Raw genomic sequence first — 16278 nt, 5'->3', positions numbered from 1 at the left:
TTTTGGTGAATGCTGCTGTAATTTCGAGTGTGACATAAATTTAGATGTTTTTCACCTTTTTGGGATACATTCCAGTTCCCTTGCAAATCAAGCTCTCTTAATACCACAGTACAGTACAGATACTATATAGATACAGTATCAAGAGTATCTTAATACTAGGTTCCAGGTTTATCACTTTTGGGAATAAAACTCAACACTGTGTTCCCTTTATACGTGCTCTCCTGCCTTTTGGCTGTAATACATTACATTAGTACTGTCATTCATGGTAATGTTATCTTTGAAGATTTTTATAACTACTCTGAGCTTTTATATGTTAAAATTTTAAAACATTTTTGCAGTGTCTGGCACATAGCAGGAGTACAGATTGAATTAGATACATGCTATGTGGTGCTTTATATCTTTCCAAGTTCATATATTGAATAGGTCAAGGTAAGAACTAGAGTTGAGAAGACTCACTGAGTTAATAGAGCTAGATCTCCATATTGATTTAATGAGTATTGTTAGTTTATAAATTCAAGGAGTGAAACAGTGGAGCAGTTGGGAGTTTTTGTGAATATCCCTGAGTGTAGGGCAAAGATTGGTTTTATCTTTTTTCTTTTTAAATCTTTAAGTAATTGCTGCTCTCAACATGGGGCTTGAACCCACAATCCCCAAGATGAAGAGTCACACACTATCCTGACTGAGCCAGCTGGCTCCCAGAGAATGGATTTTTTTTTTATCATGCCTAACAGCTGAGAATAATACTGCACAGGTGTTCTGCATATGCTTTGTTAGATTTCCTCCCTTCATAGTACCAAGAAACTCCAGTGACTTAAATTTTAATGCCACTTTTAAAAAATGATTATTAATAAACTGATATAGCATCATTTGAATATCTGAGAACTCCTGAGTTGGGCAGAATTTTTTTATAGCTAGTCAGTACTAAATTTGATCCCAACAAAACTCTGTTTTTAGCATTCCTTATCTACTAGGAGTTTATCTCCTATGAAGCAAAATCTCTATACAGACTTGTTTCATTGACATTAAGATACAGGCTAAAAAATCTTTTGAGGATTGAGGTTTTTAATAATATGATTTTAAATATACTTTTATTTATCCAAATTCCCAATGCTGGGTAACAGACTTTTTTTTTTTTTTTTTTAATTTGCAGTTCTTTTATCCATTTGTTCACTGCTATGTGATCCAAACCCAGATGACCCCCTAGTGCCAGAGATTGCACGGATCTATAAAACAGACAGAGATAAGTAAGTATATAGTAGTTAAAGGAAATAATATAGAGTGATGTAATGAGGTAGGCTTACACTCTGTTGTAAGTTGTGGCAGTGCCAAGAAGATTTGATGGTTTATTTCTGATAAGATAATAAAGTGTACAGAAAGGTAGTTTTTGAAATGGGATATTTTTTAAATAGTTTTTAGTTTATGTGACAGTGAATAGCCTGTCTAAAACGTTCTATTTTTCTAACATGGTCATTGCTTTGTCACTAAGTTTCTGGGAAGAAAGCAAAAATTTTCCTTACCCCAATTACGTTTTTAAAACAAATACTGGTACTGTCAAAATTTATCTGAATTTCTCAAATACTTGAATTATCTTTGTGTACAACTCCACCATTATAACTTTGTTGTATGTTGTAATTAACGCTAAGTATACTTGTTCAATTAGGTACAATAGGTTAGCAAGAGAGTGGACAGAGAAATACGCTATGTTGTAGGGTAAGAGGATCTGCACTCTATGGTGCGCTTATTCATGGTACTGCCAGCACTCGAGTGCTGCATGTTTTAAGGCACTGTATTAACTAACAAAAGGTAACGTGACAGTTTTTTTAAAACTGTACAGTTAACTGCTTGATCTGTTTAGTGTGAAAGTATACCCAGTAGTCATTATTGCTTGAGAAAATTTTTGCATGGCAAAGCAGTTATATATAGCAGAAGTAAGAAATTAAAGTTTAAGTAGTATCTTTCTCAAACTACCATGATATTTACATTCTAAATTTGGTATATTTTAACCTTTATACCAGTACTACATGGAATGTGGTGATTTAGTTCAAATTTGGCCCAGAAATAATATAAGGGGAAGATACTTTTTTAATAGTCTCTACGCATCTAAACTAAATATTCATTACTGACAAGCATGCATTAATATCAGCTATACTTTGTGTGGCTCCGTGTATGCTAAATGAAACCTTTGTTTCAAAGTGATGGCTTTTTGAGAGGGTGTCTTTAAATAAGGTAACCATGAATGGTAGAAAGAACTTCTGTATGCCGAAGTTTAGAAAAATGGTTGAACTATGTTTAGTTCTTGGTTTGAAATGAAGCTAGTTAATATTTTACAAAGTGTAAACCAGAAATACAAATCTAAAAGTTCTCTTGTGCCCTTTGATGTATATTTACTTCTTAAAGTTCTCACTATAATTTTTGGTAAGTAGCCTATGGCATGGATGTAATACAGGGAGAAATTGATAGCATTTGTCAATATTAGTGATGTTCCTCAGTAATAAATAACCTTGCTTGTGTGTGAATTATCTGTTGATCTTTTAAATAGATGCCCCCAAATTGTACCCCTAGTGGAAATTCCCATTTATCTGGTCTTAAGTGGGGCTTGTTAGCTCCAGTCACCACCCTTTCTCAAAGTAACACATAAGTGTTCTAATTAACACATACATACCAGTCCCACCCACATCCCTCTTGAAAATTCCTTTTTTTTCCACCCTCCCCAGTGTCTAATCTTCTACCTGTGCTTAACTCTCAAAGGTATTTTCTGATTACTCAAGCTCTAGTAATTTCTCAAGGTGTAGGATTCAGATAAAATTGTTTGGTTCCAGCTTTGATGGAAATTTTATAGATGGTTCAGAATCTGTGTTGCACTCTGACATAAGTCCATTATAAACTGTAAAATACTTTTTTAATGTTAAAATTTGTTGTAATGGATACTAATTACAGAATTTCTAATAGAACATTTAACTCAGTGGTAGGGGAGAGAAAATTGGTCTTTGATTTTTGTTAGCCTCCCCAATCTCAGTGTCCCCTTATTGTGTCTATTAAAACACTTTCAGTGTATTGGAACATTGTATTAGAAGCATAAGGCTTCCATTTCCCACATTGCTTTTTTTTCCTAGTTGGCTTTCTAATCATAACCCTGAGAGATGACTCCATGATGAGTCTGGAGATAAAACAGAAATCTTTCCTTTTAAGTATTAAGAATTCTTTAACTTTTTAAGTAACATCTTCTTTATTTACAGGTACAACAGAATATCTCGGGAATGGACTCAGAAGTATGCCATGTGATGCTACCTTAAAGTCAGAATAACCTGCATTATAGCTGGAATAAACTTTAAATTACTGTTCCTTTTTTGATTTTTCTTATCCGGCTGCTCCCCTATCAGACCTCATCTTTTTTAATTTTATTTTTTGTTTACCTCCCTCCATTCATTCACATGCTCATCTGAGAAGACTTAAGTTCTTCCAGCTTTGGACAATAACTGCTTTTAGAAACTGTAAAGTAGTTACAAGAGAACAGTTGCCCAAGATTCAGAATTTTTTTAAAAATGGAGCATGTGTATTATGTGGCCAATGTCTTCACTCTAACTTGGTTATGAGACTAAAACCATTCCTCACTGCTCTAACATGCTGAAGAAATCATCTGAGGGGGAGGGAGATGGATGCTCAGTTGTCACATCAAAAGAAGCAGCATTATTCTAGCATCCAGTCTTTTTTTAAGCCTTCCACTGTTAGAGATTTGAGGTTACATGATATACTTTATGCTCATAACTGATGTGGCTGGAGAATTGGTATTGAATTTATAGCATCAGCAGAACAGAAAATGTGATGTATTTTATGCATGTCAATAAAGGAATGACCTGTTCTTGTTCTACAGAGAATGGAAATTGGAAGTCAAACACCCTTTGTATTCCAAAATAGGGTCTCAAACATTTTGTAATTCTCATTTAAATTGTTAGGAGGCTTGGAGCTATTAGTTAATCTATCTTCCAATACACTGTTTAATATAGCACTGAATAAATGATGCAAGTTGTCAATGGATGAGTGATCAACTAATAGCTCTGCTAGTAATTGATTTATTTTTCTTCAATAAAGTTGCATAAACCAATGAGTTAGCTGCCTGAATTAATCAGTATGGGAAACAATCTTTTGTAAATGCAAAGCTGTTTTTGTATATACTGTTGGGATTTGCTTCATTGTTTGACATCAAATGATGATGTAAAGTTCAAAAGAGTGAATATTTTGCCATGTTCAGTTAAAAGTGCACAGTCTGTTACAGGTTGACACATTGATTGACCTGATTTATGCAGAATTAATAAGCTATTCGAATAGTGTAGCTTTAGTATGCTGCACATGATACTGGCAGCCCTGGAGTTCATAGATGGACTTGGGACCCAGCAGTTTTGAAACATGTATGTGGAGTTTGAGAAATTTATTTTCCAGGTGCAACCCCCATCTAACTAAATTTTTTTCTTCACCTTGTACACTCGACAGCTGAAGAAACCATAACATGGGAGTAATAATGGGTCAAAATTTACAAAATAAAGTACTGTTTTGGTGTGGGAGTTGTCATGAGGCTGTGTTGAAGTAACTTAACTATGTGGGATATTGAATATCCATTGAAATGGATTTGTTCAGCCATTTACATTAATGAGCATTTAAATGCAACAGATATCATTTCAGGTGACTTAACATGAATGAATAAAAGTCAATGCTATTGGATTATTTTTTGTTTGACAAGTGCTATCTGTGCCACTAATTTAACTTCTGTAGTAACAAGGGCATTATCATTCTTCACCCTTCTTAATCCTGACCCTATAGTTTCACTTTTTTCCTAGTTATTTTGATTTGTCCATTGCTTTCTTAAAATCTTGTATTTATTTCTAGCACATCTGTGACTTTTCTTCACTTCCACATTTTTGCACTGCTTACATTTATGTGCATTCTTACTCCTTGTCTGCATACAGATGTGGAAAGCTAGATAAAATAAATGTTAAAGCTTGATTTTTTTATAAACATTTTAATACATAGTTTGGACATGGTTTATTGACTTAAGGTTTTTCTCTAAACTGCAAGTGAAATGCATGCCTTCCGAAGATGTTCTGGCTTTGTTAATTCTGTAATTTAAGCATTTCATTGAGAAATATCAACCCAGCTATACAATTTTCCAATGAGTGAATTTTTTTCGTTTCATCTTTTACTTAAAAATTACTCCTTAAAGGTAGATGTCATACTGTTAAAGCTATTTTGGACTCAACTTACAAATACAAAATTAGTAGCCTACTGCTCCATAAGGTAAGAAATACTGTTCTTTTGCTCTATTTTCAAAATAATTACTTCTGATTCTATACTCTCAAAATAATAGCTTTAGTAGGCATATCACTGAAAGCCAGCTGTGAATAAACAGTTTGTCAGAGCTTCTGAATTCCTTTTCAAGTTGATCTTTCTTTTTAGCCATAGACAACCTTTAAGTATAGATAGAGATAACTTAAACCATTGATTGTCATAATAATTACTAGATGTGTCCAGTTCTCTGTATCTTTGATTTGATGCTTTCTATGACATTTCTTATGTCACTTCTAAGGGAATAAGCCATAAAGGCTTCTCCAGGTTTAAGAGAACAGTAAAGTACCTGGAAAAACCAACATTTCTGAATGTATGGACACTGAACTTGAGATCATCTCCAATGAAACCTTCAAACGAATCCAAGAATTTGCCCTTTCCCCCATATATATTACTAGTGCCATGTGTAGGACTGGATGCATATTAGAAGATTAAAAATTGATTTTGGTTCTTATATTTCCTAGGTCTTTTTCATGCATAAGGTCAAATTTTTAATAATTTCTCAATCTATGAGGATTATAGTCCAGCTGACCTGTTATGGTAAATTATATTCTAAGTGACTCATTTTTCCTGGGCAAGTTTGCAATGTGATACCAGATTTTTTAAAAAGCTTGTTAGTTTGCTTTTTTTGTGTGGGTGTACTCACAATTTTTTTAAAGTATGAACCACAGTTATCTAGTGGTCTCAGGGGTAGTGAAACACTCACTTTTTTTTTTTTTTTTTTTTAATGGCTTAGTTAAAATATGCTTCAGTTACTGATCATGCTGTGTTAGTGATTTTGGAGGTGACTCAAATTAGCCGTGATTTGTGTTGGCATAACAAAACTGTTAAATGATTGTTGATTACACTTAAGTGAATTTGTCTTCTATTTTATGAGGAAACCAGTACAAGTCACTAAATATTGTCTTAATAGTGACATCTGCATAACACTTGTAATAGCTAAGGTTAATTGAGCTTAAAGGAATTGTTACCATTAAAGTCTGTGTTTAAAGACACTTCGGTCTCAGTAATTCCAGCTAACATGAAATCCACACTTTAATACTGTGTCTATTTTGAACCTTTTAAAATAGCAGTTACAAAACTGGTTTATAAAGAAGTAAGACTGGTTCTCAAAGTGTGGTTCTAAGACCTAGTCATCAGTATCATTTGGGAAATTCTTTAGAATGGAAATTACCAGACCACACTCCAGGTCTACAGATTGAGAAAACGAGAAACCCAGTGGTTGGTTTAAAAAGCCATCCAGGTTGATTCTGAAGTCTGCTGCTAGATCTGACAGCCCACAGCAGCAGTCCTTGAGCCTTATCAGTAGTTACTTGACACGTCTTGCTGTTCCACAGGGATAAGAGAACTTCTCTTGGATGCCCAAATACATTTCCATCTTTATAAATATCTGACAAGTTTATAGCACTTTGAATTACAAATAATGTACATCCTACAGTTAGTCTAACCTAGCGACTTTGAAATTTATGACAAAAGATAAAACTTTATATAACTCAACCAATGGCCAAGTATTTAAAGAGTAACCAGGTACAAACGTTGGCTAAGTGTTGGTTGAAAATGGAAGCAAAGATTTGAACACTGGTCTGATTCTGTGGCCTTCACATTGCTTGGTTTTTTATTTGTACCCCCTGCCTTGGGGGAAGTGAGTGAAAAGGTAAAATCTGATGTTTAGGGTGTTCGCAGTATTCATTGGGTTTAGCATGTATTAAACATACTCGCAAATAGCTATTAAAGGTTTCAACGGTCCCAGTGTAATATAAATAAATTGTGAAGGTATTTGAAAATAGGATTTTAAAGCATGACCACCTCTGAACCCAACCCCCCAAAAAGAGTTAAATGGAAGAACTGTGAAAGACCAGAACTATGGTTTTCTAGAAAGGCTAGGAAGATTGTTTTCTTTCGTTCTTCAGTAATTACAGTTTTGCATTTTTTCCTGCTACCTTAAAACTATTTGATCCTTTTTTGCCTCATTTTGAAGAATTCATGATTTTTAACTCTGGCACACTTTCTAGTAATTGCTCTTTTACATGGAATTTTAGTTAAGATCCCATTGTCCATTGTCTAGCCAAATTGTTCACTTTCTGAATGAAATTTTTTAAATTTGAAGAGCCCTCAAAGTTTTCCTGTACTGAAAATGGTTTTATGAAATAATTAATTTTCATTGTGCATACTATATTTTGTGAGCCTCTTAAATAACTCAGTACCTTGTTATATTAAATTTGAATAGTGTCAAGTAAGACCAAACTGGAGTTTCGTGCTCTTGTTGCTTAAAGAGAACATAGTTAACTTGTCATTTGCTGACCTCCCAGCTCTCTTTCCTAAACTGTATAGCTCCTTATAATCCACCTGGCTAACTGAAAGGTACCTTCAAAGTGTCTAAAACCCACTTGATTTCTACACAGATGCACACACCACTACCTCTTCTTGGGCTCAGTAAATATTGAGTTGCACTGGTCCAAAGCCTAGTCATCAGCCATGATTTCTCACACTTCTGCTTCCAAATTAAATAGCACTCCTTTCAGGTCCACTTTTAATTTTTACTCAGTCTACCTATTCCCTGTATTTACTGCTGCCACCATGGTATAAAGCTTAATCACCTCTTGGGTTATTGCAGTAGCCGCCTCAGTGGTCTTCCCTGCTTTTTATTTGGCAGCAGTTTGTCCCACATGTAACACCCCGGATAACCAATCCCTTTAAACCTCACTTCACGTCATCACTGCAAATCTAAACATTTCCCATCTCATTCAGAGTAAAAGCTGAAATACTAAGGTGAACCACAAGTTGTAATGACTTCCTACCACCTCTGCTTCTCTAGTATACTCTACCACGCCCCCAGTTCCTTCAGCTCAGGTACACAGACCTCTGGTAAGATTTGAACATGGGGAACTCTTCACCTTAAGATGTCTGCCCTTGAGATTGATTCCCTTTGCCTAGAATTATCTCAGATGCCATTTGGCGCTCTCTTTGTAAGTGTTCAAATGTCAAACTTCAGAGTGGTGTTTCTGAACTATCTTACATAAAACACCAACAGCCCTGCCATTTTAGAGTGTGCCATGGCATATTCAGTATTATCCACCTTGCATGTAGTATTTGTTTCTACAACCCTATCACAGAATGTAAGCCATTAGAATGGATTTTGTGTTTTGTTCTGCTACATTCGTCAGTGACCAGATGACTGACTGACTGGCATGTTGTTCAGTGGCCAAATATTTAATAGATGATTATGAACTAAATGACAGACTTCACCAAAAATATTCCTTGCTATATTTTTAATTCTAAACGTACAAAAAATATATATACACTATAAAAAAAATACAGTTCTCCCTTGCACACAGTCTTAATTAACTCAGGATCACCTGTGGTCCAGAAGCAGATCATCATCCAGTCAGGAGGTCAATAGTAGCCCAAGTACATCACATTTATTTAATCCCATCACGCAAGCATTTTAGTCTCCTATCACAAGGGTGAGCACAGTACAATAAGATAATTTTCAGAGAAAGACCACATTCATGTAACTTTATAAGCTGTTAGAACAGCATCTTGTTAAAATTGTTAGTTTACTTTTGTTACTGTACCTAATTTATAAATTAAACGTTATGTTAGGTCTGTATATATTGGAAAATAAATAGTACATAGAGGTACAATACTTTTCAGCAGTTTGAGGCATCCACTGGAGGTCTATGAACTTATCCTCCACAGATAAGGGAGACTGATGAAATGAATGGAAACTTAACGTACACTCTGGCCACTGTAAGAAAAATAGCATCACAGTCAGTAGATGAACAGTTCAGTTTCCATTAGTATGGATGATTATCTTGACCAACTCTCCTGTAAAAGAACTACAGTTACATTTTTCTTTTAATGTCTATAATCAAGAAAAGAGTACTCATAAGCCAAAAACAAATTGGAGCCAGGAGCCCAAAAAGAAAGAATATAGCCCGAAGCCCAACTTTCACCTCAAAAACAGTTGAAAAACCAAGTGAACTATAATATTTGTGACCCTGGCAAAGCACAGAATGCACCCAAAGAGTGGTGTCAAGTGAGAATACCCTCCTTAATGCATACAGTGAGGAGTCTGCATATTCTGGAACTTGGTGCTCTGTGGCAGGAGAATATTTTCTCAGAATCTGTAGAAATAGTTTGGTCTTTGTGAAAATTTGCAGCCCTGAATCTTACTACATAGGTGATCCCAGAATAATCAAGGAAAAGATTTAATTTTTTAGAAAGAGAGGAGCCAAGTACTGGCAGAAGCAAACACTCTGCAGGGACTCAGTAAGTAATAAATAGCTCACAGTTAACATATCAGAAAGAAAAAAAAATATATATACAAAGGAATATAGCACCATGAGTGGGAGCCAGGTGACCTGCAAAAATTTCAGATACTAAAAATACCAGACCATCAAAAATTGGGAAGAAAGAAGTAAAACTATATTCACAGATGGCATAGAAAATCCTAAAGAATAACAATTTTAAAAATTATTAGGGCTGAAAATGGAATTCATCATTGCAGGGTACAAATACCACAAAATCAATTGGTGGTTATTCTATAACCAGCAATGATCAATTGTAATTGTAAATTCCATTTACAATAACATCAAAAAGAATAAAATAGGAATACATTTAACCAAGGAAGTGTAAAACTTGTACACTGAAAACTACAAAACATTTCTGGAAAAAAAAGAGTCCTAAGTAAATGGAAAGACTTCCCGTGTTTGTGGATTAGATTTATTATTAAGATTACAAGGATCCTCAAAGCAATCTACATCTTCAATGCAATCCCTATCAAAATCCTAATGACTTTCTGCAGAAATGGAAGATTTTAAAATTCATAGAGAATTGTAAAAGAGCACAAAGAGCCAAGCAATCTTGAAAAAGAAGAGCAAAGTTTGAGGACTCATACTTCCTGTTCCAAAATTTACTGCAAAGTTACAGTGAGAGTATGGTCTTAGCATACAGATAAAACATATAGACCAATGAAATAGAACTGGGAATACAAAAATAAAACCATACACATCTGCAGTCAATTGATTTTCAACAAGGGTGCTAAGACCTTTCAATGTGGAAAGAATAGTCTTCAACAATTAGTTCTAAGACAACTGGAATATTCACGTGCCCCCCCCCAAAAAAAGGATTTTGTGCAAAAATTAACTCAAAATGGACCAAGATCCTAAATGTAAGATCTACAGCCATAAAACTCTTAGGAGGCATAAATTTTATGACTCTAGATTGGCAAATTCTTAGAAATGATACCAAAACCAAAAGCAATGAAAAAAAAAATAAGTTGGACTTACCAAATTATAAACTTCTGTATGTCCAAAGACAGTACCAAAGTGAAAAGACAACCTACAGGGTGGGAGAAAATATTTCCAAATCATCTATCTGACAAAAGTCTAGTTTGCAGAATATATTAAGGATCTTTAAAACTCAGCAAAAAGACAAAGTGACCCAACTTAAAAATGGGCAGAAGATTTTAATATTTCTCTGAAAAAAGATCTACAAATGGCCGGCAAACCTATGAAAAAGATGCTCAACACCATCAGTTATTAAAGAAATGCAAGTCAAAACCACAATAAGATACCACTTTGTATCCACTAGGGTGTCTATAATTTTTTTTAACGGAAAATAAGTGAGGATTTGGAGAAATTAGAGCCATTTTACATTGCTGGTGGAAATGTAAGATGATGCAGCTTCTATGGAAACCAGGTTGACAGTTCCTTAAAAATTTAAACACAGAATTACCACATGACCCAGCAATTCCATTCCTAGATACATACTCCAAATAATTGAAAACAGAAATTCAAACAAATGTTTGTACATGAATGTTCTTAGCAGCATTATTCACAATAGCAAAGGTGGAAAAAATGGATGAATGAACAAATTATCATATATTCATATTCTGGCATATTATTTTGCCATAAAAAGGAATGTACTGATGCATGATACAATGTGGATGGACCTTAAAGACACACTAAGTGAAAGAAGTCAGGAGAGTTCAATATTGACTTCTGAGGAAGATGGCAGAATAGGAGGAACCTAAGCACATCTTGTACCATGGATACAACTAGATAACCACCACATCAGTGTAAATAACCAAGAAAACGACCTTAAGACTGGCAGAACAACTCTCCACAGCTAAATGTGGAAAGATGGCCCATCAAAGAGGGTAGGAAGGGTGGAGACCAAATTGGGAGCTAAATGGACCCACAGAACTGTCTGCAGGAGGGAGGGATGCCACAGGCACAGCAAGGAGAGAAGAGCAGGCCCCACAGCAGGCACCCCAGGCATGGAGGACCCATACTAGGAAGATGAATCTCTATACCATTCAGCCTTGAAAACCTAAGGGTCAAATTTCACAAGTCCTTACAATCAGTGAAACTTAAAACTTGGAACTTAAAAAAAATCAGTGGGCCAGTGTGAAAGCTGGGAGAGCAGGAGGAAACTGAGTCCCAACCCTTCAAGAGATAGCACAGTAAACAGTCTCACAGATATATAGCATAGAAGCAGTTTGAAAAATATTTGTGGTACACAGGAGGGAGATTTGTTTACTAATCTCAGAGCATGTGCTGGAGGGTCAGGGACCTCTGAGAATTTTCCAGGAACAAAGGAGCTGGAGGGCATCATTTGCCTCCCTTATCCTCCCTCCATAAACACACAGGCCGCCTGCAGGAACCAGCATGTTGTCAACACTCACTACCTAGCTTGTCTCCACTGTAGAACCCTTCCCTCATCAGAAGTACTGCATCTCTGGCTAATGCCTGGTCTGACTCAAGCCCAAGGCAGCCCCAGACTGGCCCACCAACAACACAAAGACCAAACCCTACCAAAAACAAGCAAGGGAAGCCATTGCTAACTGGACTGAAGGCAAAAACAGCTCAATCACAACAGCTGGGTACATGCAACACACACAGGACACACCCCTGATGCCAGGTTCTGGTAAATGGGATATTGCACTGAGGGCACTGTAGAACCTATTCTTCATAAGGCCACTACTGTCACAAGCAGGAGACATAACTGACTTTCCTAATATATAGAAACAGACACAGACAAAATGAGAAGACAGAGGAGTACATCCCAAATGAAAGAATAGGACAAAATCTCAGCAAAAACCTAAATGAAATGGAGATAATAGGCCTGATGGATAACATAGTAATGGTAATAAAGATACTCACTGGCTTTGAGATAAGAGTGAAGGACCTCAGGGAAACCCTTAACAAAGAGAAAACATTTTTAAAAATGAACCAGTGATGAAGAACTCAATAAATGAAATTTAAAATACATTAGGTGGAATAAATAGTAGACTAGAGGAGGAAGAAGAATGGACTAGTGACCTGAAGGAAAGTGTAATGGAAAAACAATCAAGCTGAACATAAGAGAAAAAGAAAGAAAGAAAGAAAGAAGAGAGAGAGAGAGAGAGAGAGAGAAAGAAAGAAAAGAAAGAAAGAAAGAAAGAAAGAAAGTAAGTTGGTTAGGGAACTTTGGAAAGAAAGAAAGAAAGAAAGAAAGAAAGAAAGAAAGAAAGAAAGAAAGAAAGAAAGAAAGAAAGAGAAAGAAAAAGGAAGGAAGGAAGGAAGGAAGGAGGTTAGGGAACTTTGCAATATCCTCAAACCTAGTAACATTCATATTATAGGGATTCCAGAAGAAGAAGATAGAGAAAAGGGGGAACAACTCTTATTTGAAGAAATAACAGCTGAAAACTTCCTGAATCTGGGGAAGGAAAGAAGAATCCAGATCCAGGAGTGACAGAGAGCCCCAGACAAAATCAACCCAAGGACGTTCACATTAAGACACATAGTAAATAAATGGCAAAAAGTAATGATAGAGAATTTTATTATATTTTTTTGAGAGAATTTTAAAATCAGCAAGAGAAAAGAAAATAGTTACAAGGGAAACCCTATAAGACTACCACTGGATTTTCCAGCAGAATTTTACAGGCCAGAAGAGACTGAAATACAAAGAATAAAAGAATATTGTGAAAAATTACATGCAAACAAATTGGACAACCTAGAAGAACTGGATAAATTCCTAGAAACATAACCTACCAAAACTGAAGCAGGAAGAAATAGAAAATTTGAACAGACCAATTACCAGCAATGAAATTGAATCAGTAATCAAAAAACTTCTAATAGTTGGGATGCCTGGGTGGCTCAGTGGGTTAAAGCCTCTGCCTTCAGCTCAGGTCATGATCCCAGGGTCCTGGGATTGAGCCCCACATCGAGCTCACTGCTCGGCAGGGAGCCTGCTTCCCCCATTTCTCTCTGCCTGCCTCTCTACCTACTTGTGATCTCCGTCTGTCAAATAAATAAATAAAATCTTAAAACACACACACACACACACACACACACACACAAACCCTTCTAACAGTTAAAAGTACAGGACCAAATGGCTTCAAAGGGAAATTCTACCAAACATTTTAGAGATAGTTAATATCAGTTTTTCTCAGACTATTCCAGAAAGTAAAGAGGAAAGAAAGCAGCCAAATTCATTCTATGACGCCACGATTACCCTGATACCAAAACCAGAGGAAGATGCTACAATAAAAGAGAACCATAGGCCAATATCTCTGATAAACATAGATGAAAAATCATCAATAAAATATTAGCAAACCACGTCCAATAATACATTTTAAAAAATCATTCACCACAATCAACTGGGATTTAATCCTCGGTTGCAAGTATGATTCAATATTTGCAAATCAATCAATGATGCATTACATCAATTTTTAAAAAAGGATAAAAACAATATAATCATTTCAATAGATGAAAAAAAAAGGATTTGACAAAGTACAACATTCATTCATGCTAAAAACCCTCAACAAAGAAGGTTTAAAGGGATCATACTTCAACATAATAAAGACCATATATGAAAAACCCACAGCTAACAACATCCTCAGTGGTGAAAAACTGAAAGCTTTTTGACTAAGATCCTGAACAAGATAAGGATGTCCACTTTTATTTAACATAGTGCTGTAAGTCCTAGCCATAATAGCCAGACAAGAAAAAGGAATACAAGGCATCTTAATAGGAAAGGAAGAAGGAAAACTTTCACGATTTGCAAATGACATACTATATATAGAAAACCCTAAAAACTCCACCAAAAAACTACTAGAACTGATAAATGATTTCAGTAAAAAAATCAACCTCAAAATAGATTAAGGAGCTAAATGTGAGATCAGAAACCATAAAAATCCTAGAAGAGAGCATAGACAGTAATTTCTCTGATATATAGCAGCATTTTTCTAGATATGTCTCTGGTGGCAAGGTAAACAAAAGCAAAAATAGACTACTGGAAACTACATCAAAATTAAAAGCTTCTGGGGACCCTGGGTGGCTCAGTCAGTTAAGTGACCAGCTCTTGGTTTCGCCTCAGGTCATGATCTCATGAGTCATGGTATCGAGCCTGACTTCAGGCTCTGCACTCAGCAGAGTCTGCTTGGGATTCTCTCTCTCTCTCTCCCCTCTTCCTCTGTCCCTCCACCTGCTCTCTATCAAATTTTTTAAAAATAAAATAAAAACCATTTACATAGTGGAGGAAATAATCAAAACTAAAAGACAGCTTACTGAATGGGAGAAGACATTGCAAATTACATATCTGATAAAGGGTTAGTACCCAAAATATATAAAAAGCTGATACAACTCAACACCAGAAAGTAAATAATTGAATTTAAAAATGAGTATAACACATTAACAGACATGTTACACATTAACAGGCAATATATATGGGATATATATATATATATATATCTGTATAGATATATATATGTATATATCCCCAACAGACATATGAAAAGATGCTCAACATCACTAATCACCAAGAAAATGAAAAGCAACACTACAACTAGATATCACCTCACATCTGTCAGAATGGCTAAAATCAAAAACAAAGAACAGTTGTTGGCAAGGATGTGGAGAAAAGGGAACCTTGTGCACTGTTGGTGGGAATGCAATCTGGAACAGCTACTGTGGAAGACAGTATGGAGGTTCCTCAAAAAATTAAAAATAGAGCTACCTTTTTGACCAGCAATTGTGCTACTGGGTACTTACCCAAAGAATATGAAAACACTAATTTGAAAAGATATATGTTTATTGCACCTCTATGTTTATTGCAGCATTAATTACAATAGCCAAAGTATGGAAACAGCCTAAATGTCCATCAATTGATGAATGGATAAAGAACTGGTATATACACAATGGAATGTTACTCAGCCATAAAAGACAATGAAATCTTGCCATTTGCAACAACAGGGATGGATCTAAAGATTATAATGCTGGTCAAAAATCAGTCAGAGAGGGGCACCTGGGTGGCTCCATGGGTTAAAGCCTCTGCCTTCGGCTCAGGTCATGATCTTAGGGTCCTGGGATCGAGCCTCACATCAGGCTCTCTACTCAGGAGGGAGCCTGCTTCCCTTCCTCTCTCTCTGCCGGCCCCTCTGCCTACTTGTGATCTCTCTCTGTCAAATAAATAATAAAAACCTTTAAAAAAAAATCAGTCAGAGAAAGAGAGGTACCATATGATTTCACTCATGTAAGGAATTTAAGAACCAAAATAAAGAAAAACCACCATAAAGAGACAAACACACACACACACACACACACACACCTCAACTATGGAGAGCAAACTGATGGTTACCAGAGAGGAGGTGGATGGGGGAATGGGTAAAATAGGTGAATGGTATTAAGAGCACACTTATGATGAACACTGAGTATAGAATTGTTGGATCACTATATTGTACACCTGAAACTAATTTAACACTACATTAACTGTACTAGAATTAAAATTTTTAAAAAATAAACATATGAGGAAACAAATCACATATTGTATGACTCCACTTATATGAATACCCAGAATAATGAAATCTATACAGATAAAAGCAGACTGATGTGTGCCAGCATTGTGGGGATTAGGGGTGGAGAATGGATATAGAGTTTTTCTTGTGAGTGATAA

At 35.7% G+C, this 16278-nt stretch overlaps 1 protein-coding gene across 9 annotated transcripts in view; it reads left to right on the top strand.

Annotated features, from left to right (window-relative positions):
* UBE2D3 (ubiquitin conjugating enzyme E2 D3) overlaps nucleotides 1-4719 on the top strand; it is a 28001-nt gene extending 23282 nt beyond the window's left edge. For all 9 annotated transcript variants that reach the window (XM_013054038.2, XM_004748150.3, XM_013054039.2 and 6 more), the window contains 2 exons: nucleotides 1151-1244; nucleotides 3237-4719. In XM_013054038.2, the coding sequence (XP_012909492.1) occupies nucleotides 1151-1244; nucleotides 3237-3282 (140 nt within the window). In that variant the 3' untranslated portion in view covers nucleotides 3283-4719. The remainder of the gene's footprint in view (nucleotides 1-1150; nucleotides 1245-3236) is intronic.
* The last annotated feature ends 11559 nt before the right edge of the window (nucleotides 4720-16278 follow it).

Source organism: Mustela putorius, unplaced genomic scaffold (assembly GCF_011764305.1).
Source record: "Mustela putorius furo isolate JIRA1106 unplaced genomic scaffold, ASM1176430v1.1 tig00003871_pilon_pilon_pilon, whole genome shotgun sequence".
Lineage (NCBI taxonomy): Eukaryota > Metazoa > Chordata > Mammalia > Carnivora > Mustelidae > Mustela > Mustela putorius.
This window is presented reverse-complemented; position numbering and strand designations above follow the sequence as displayed.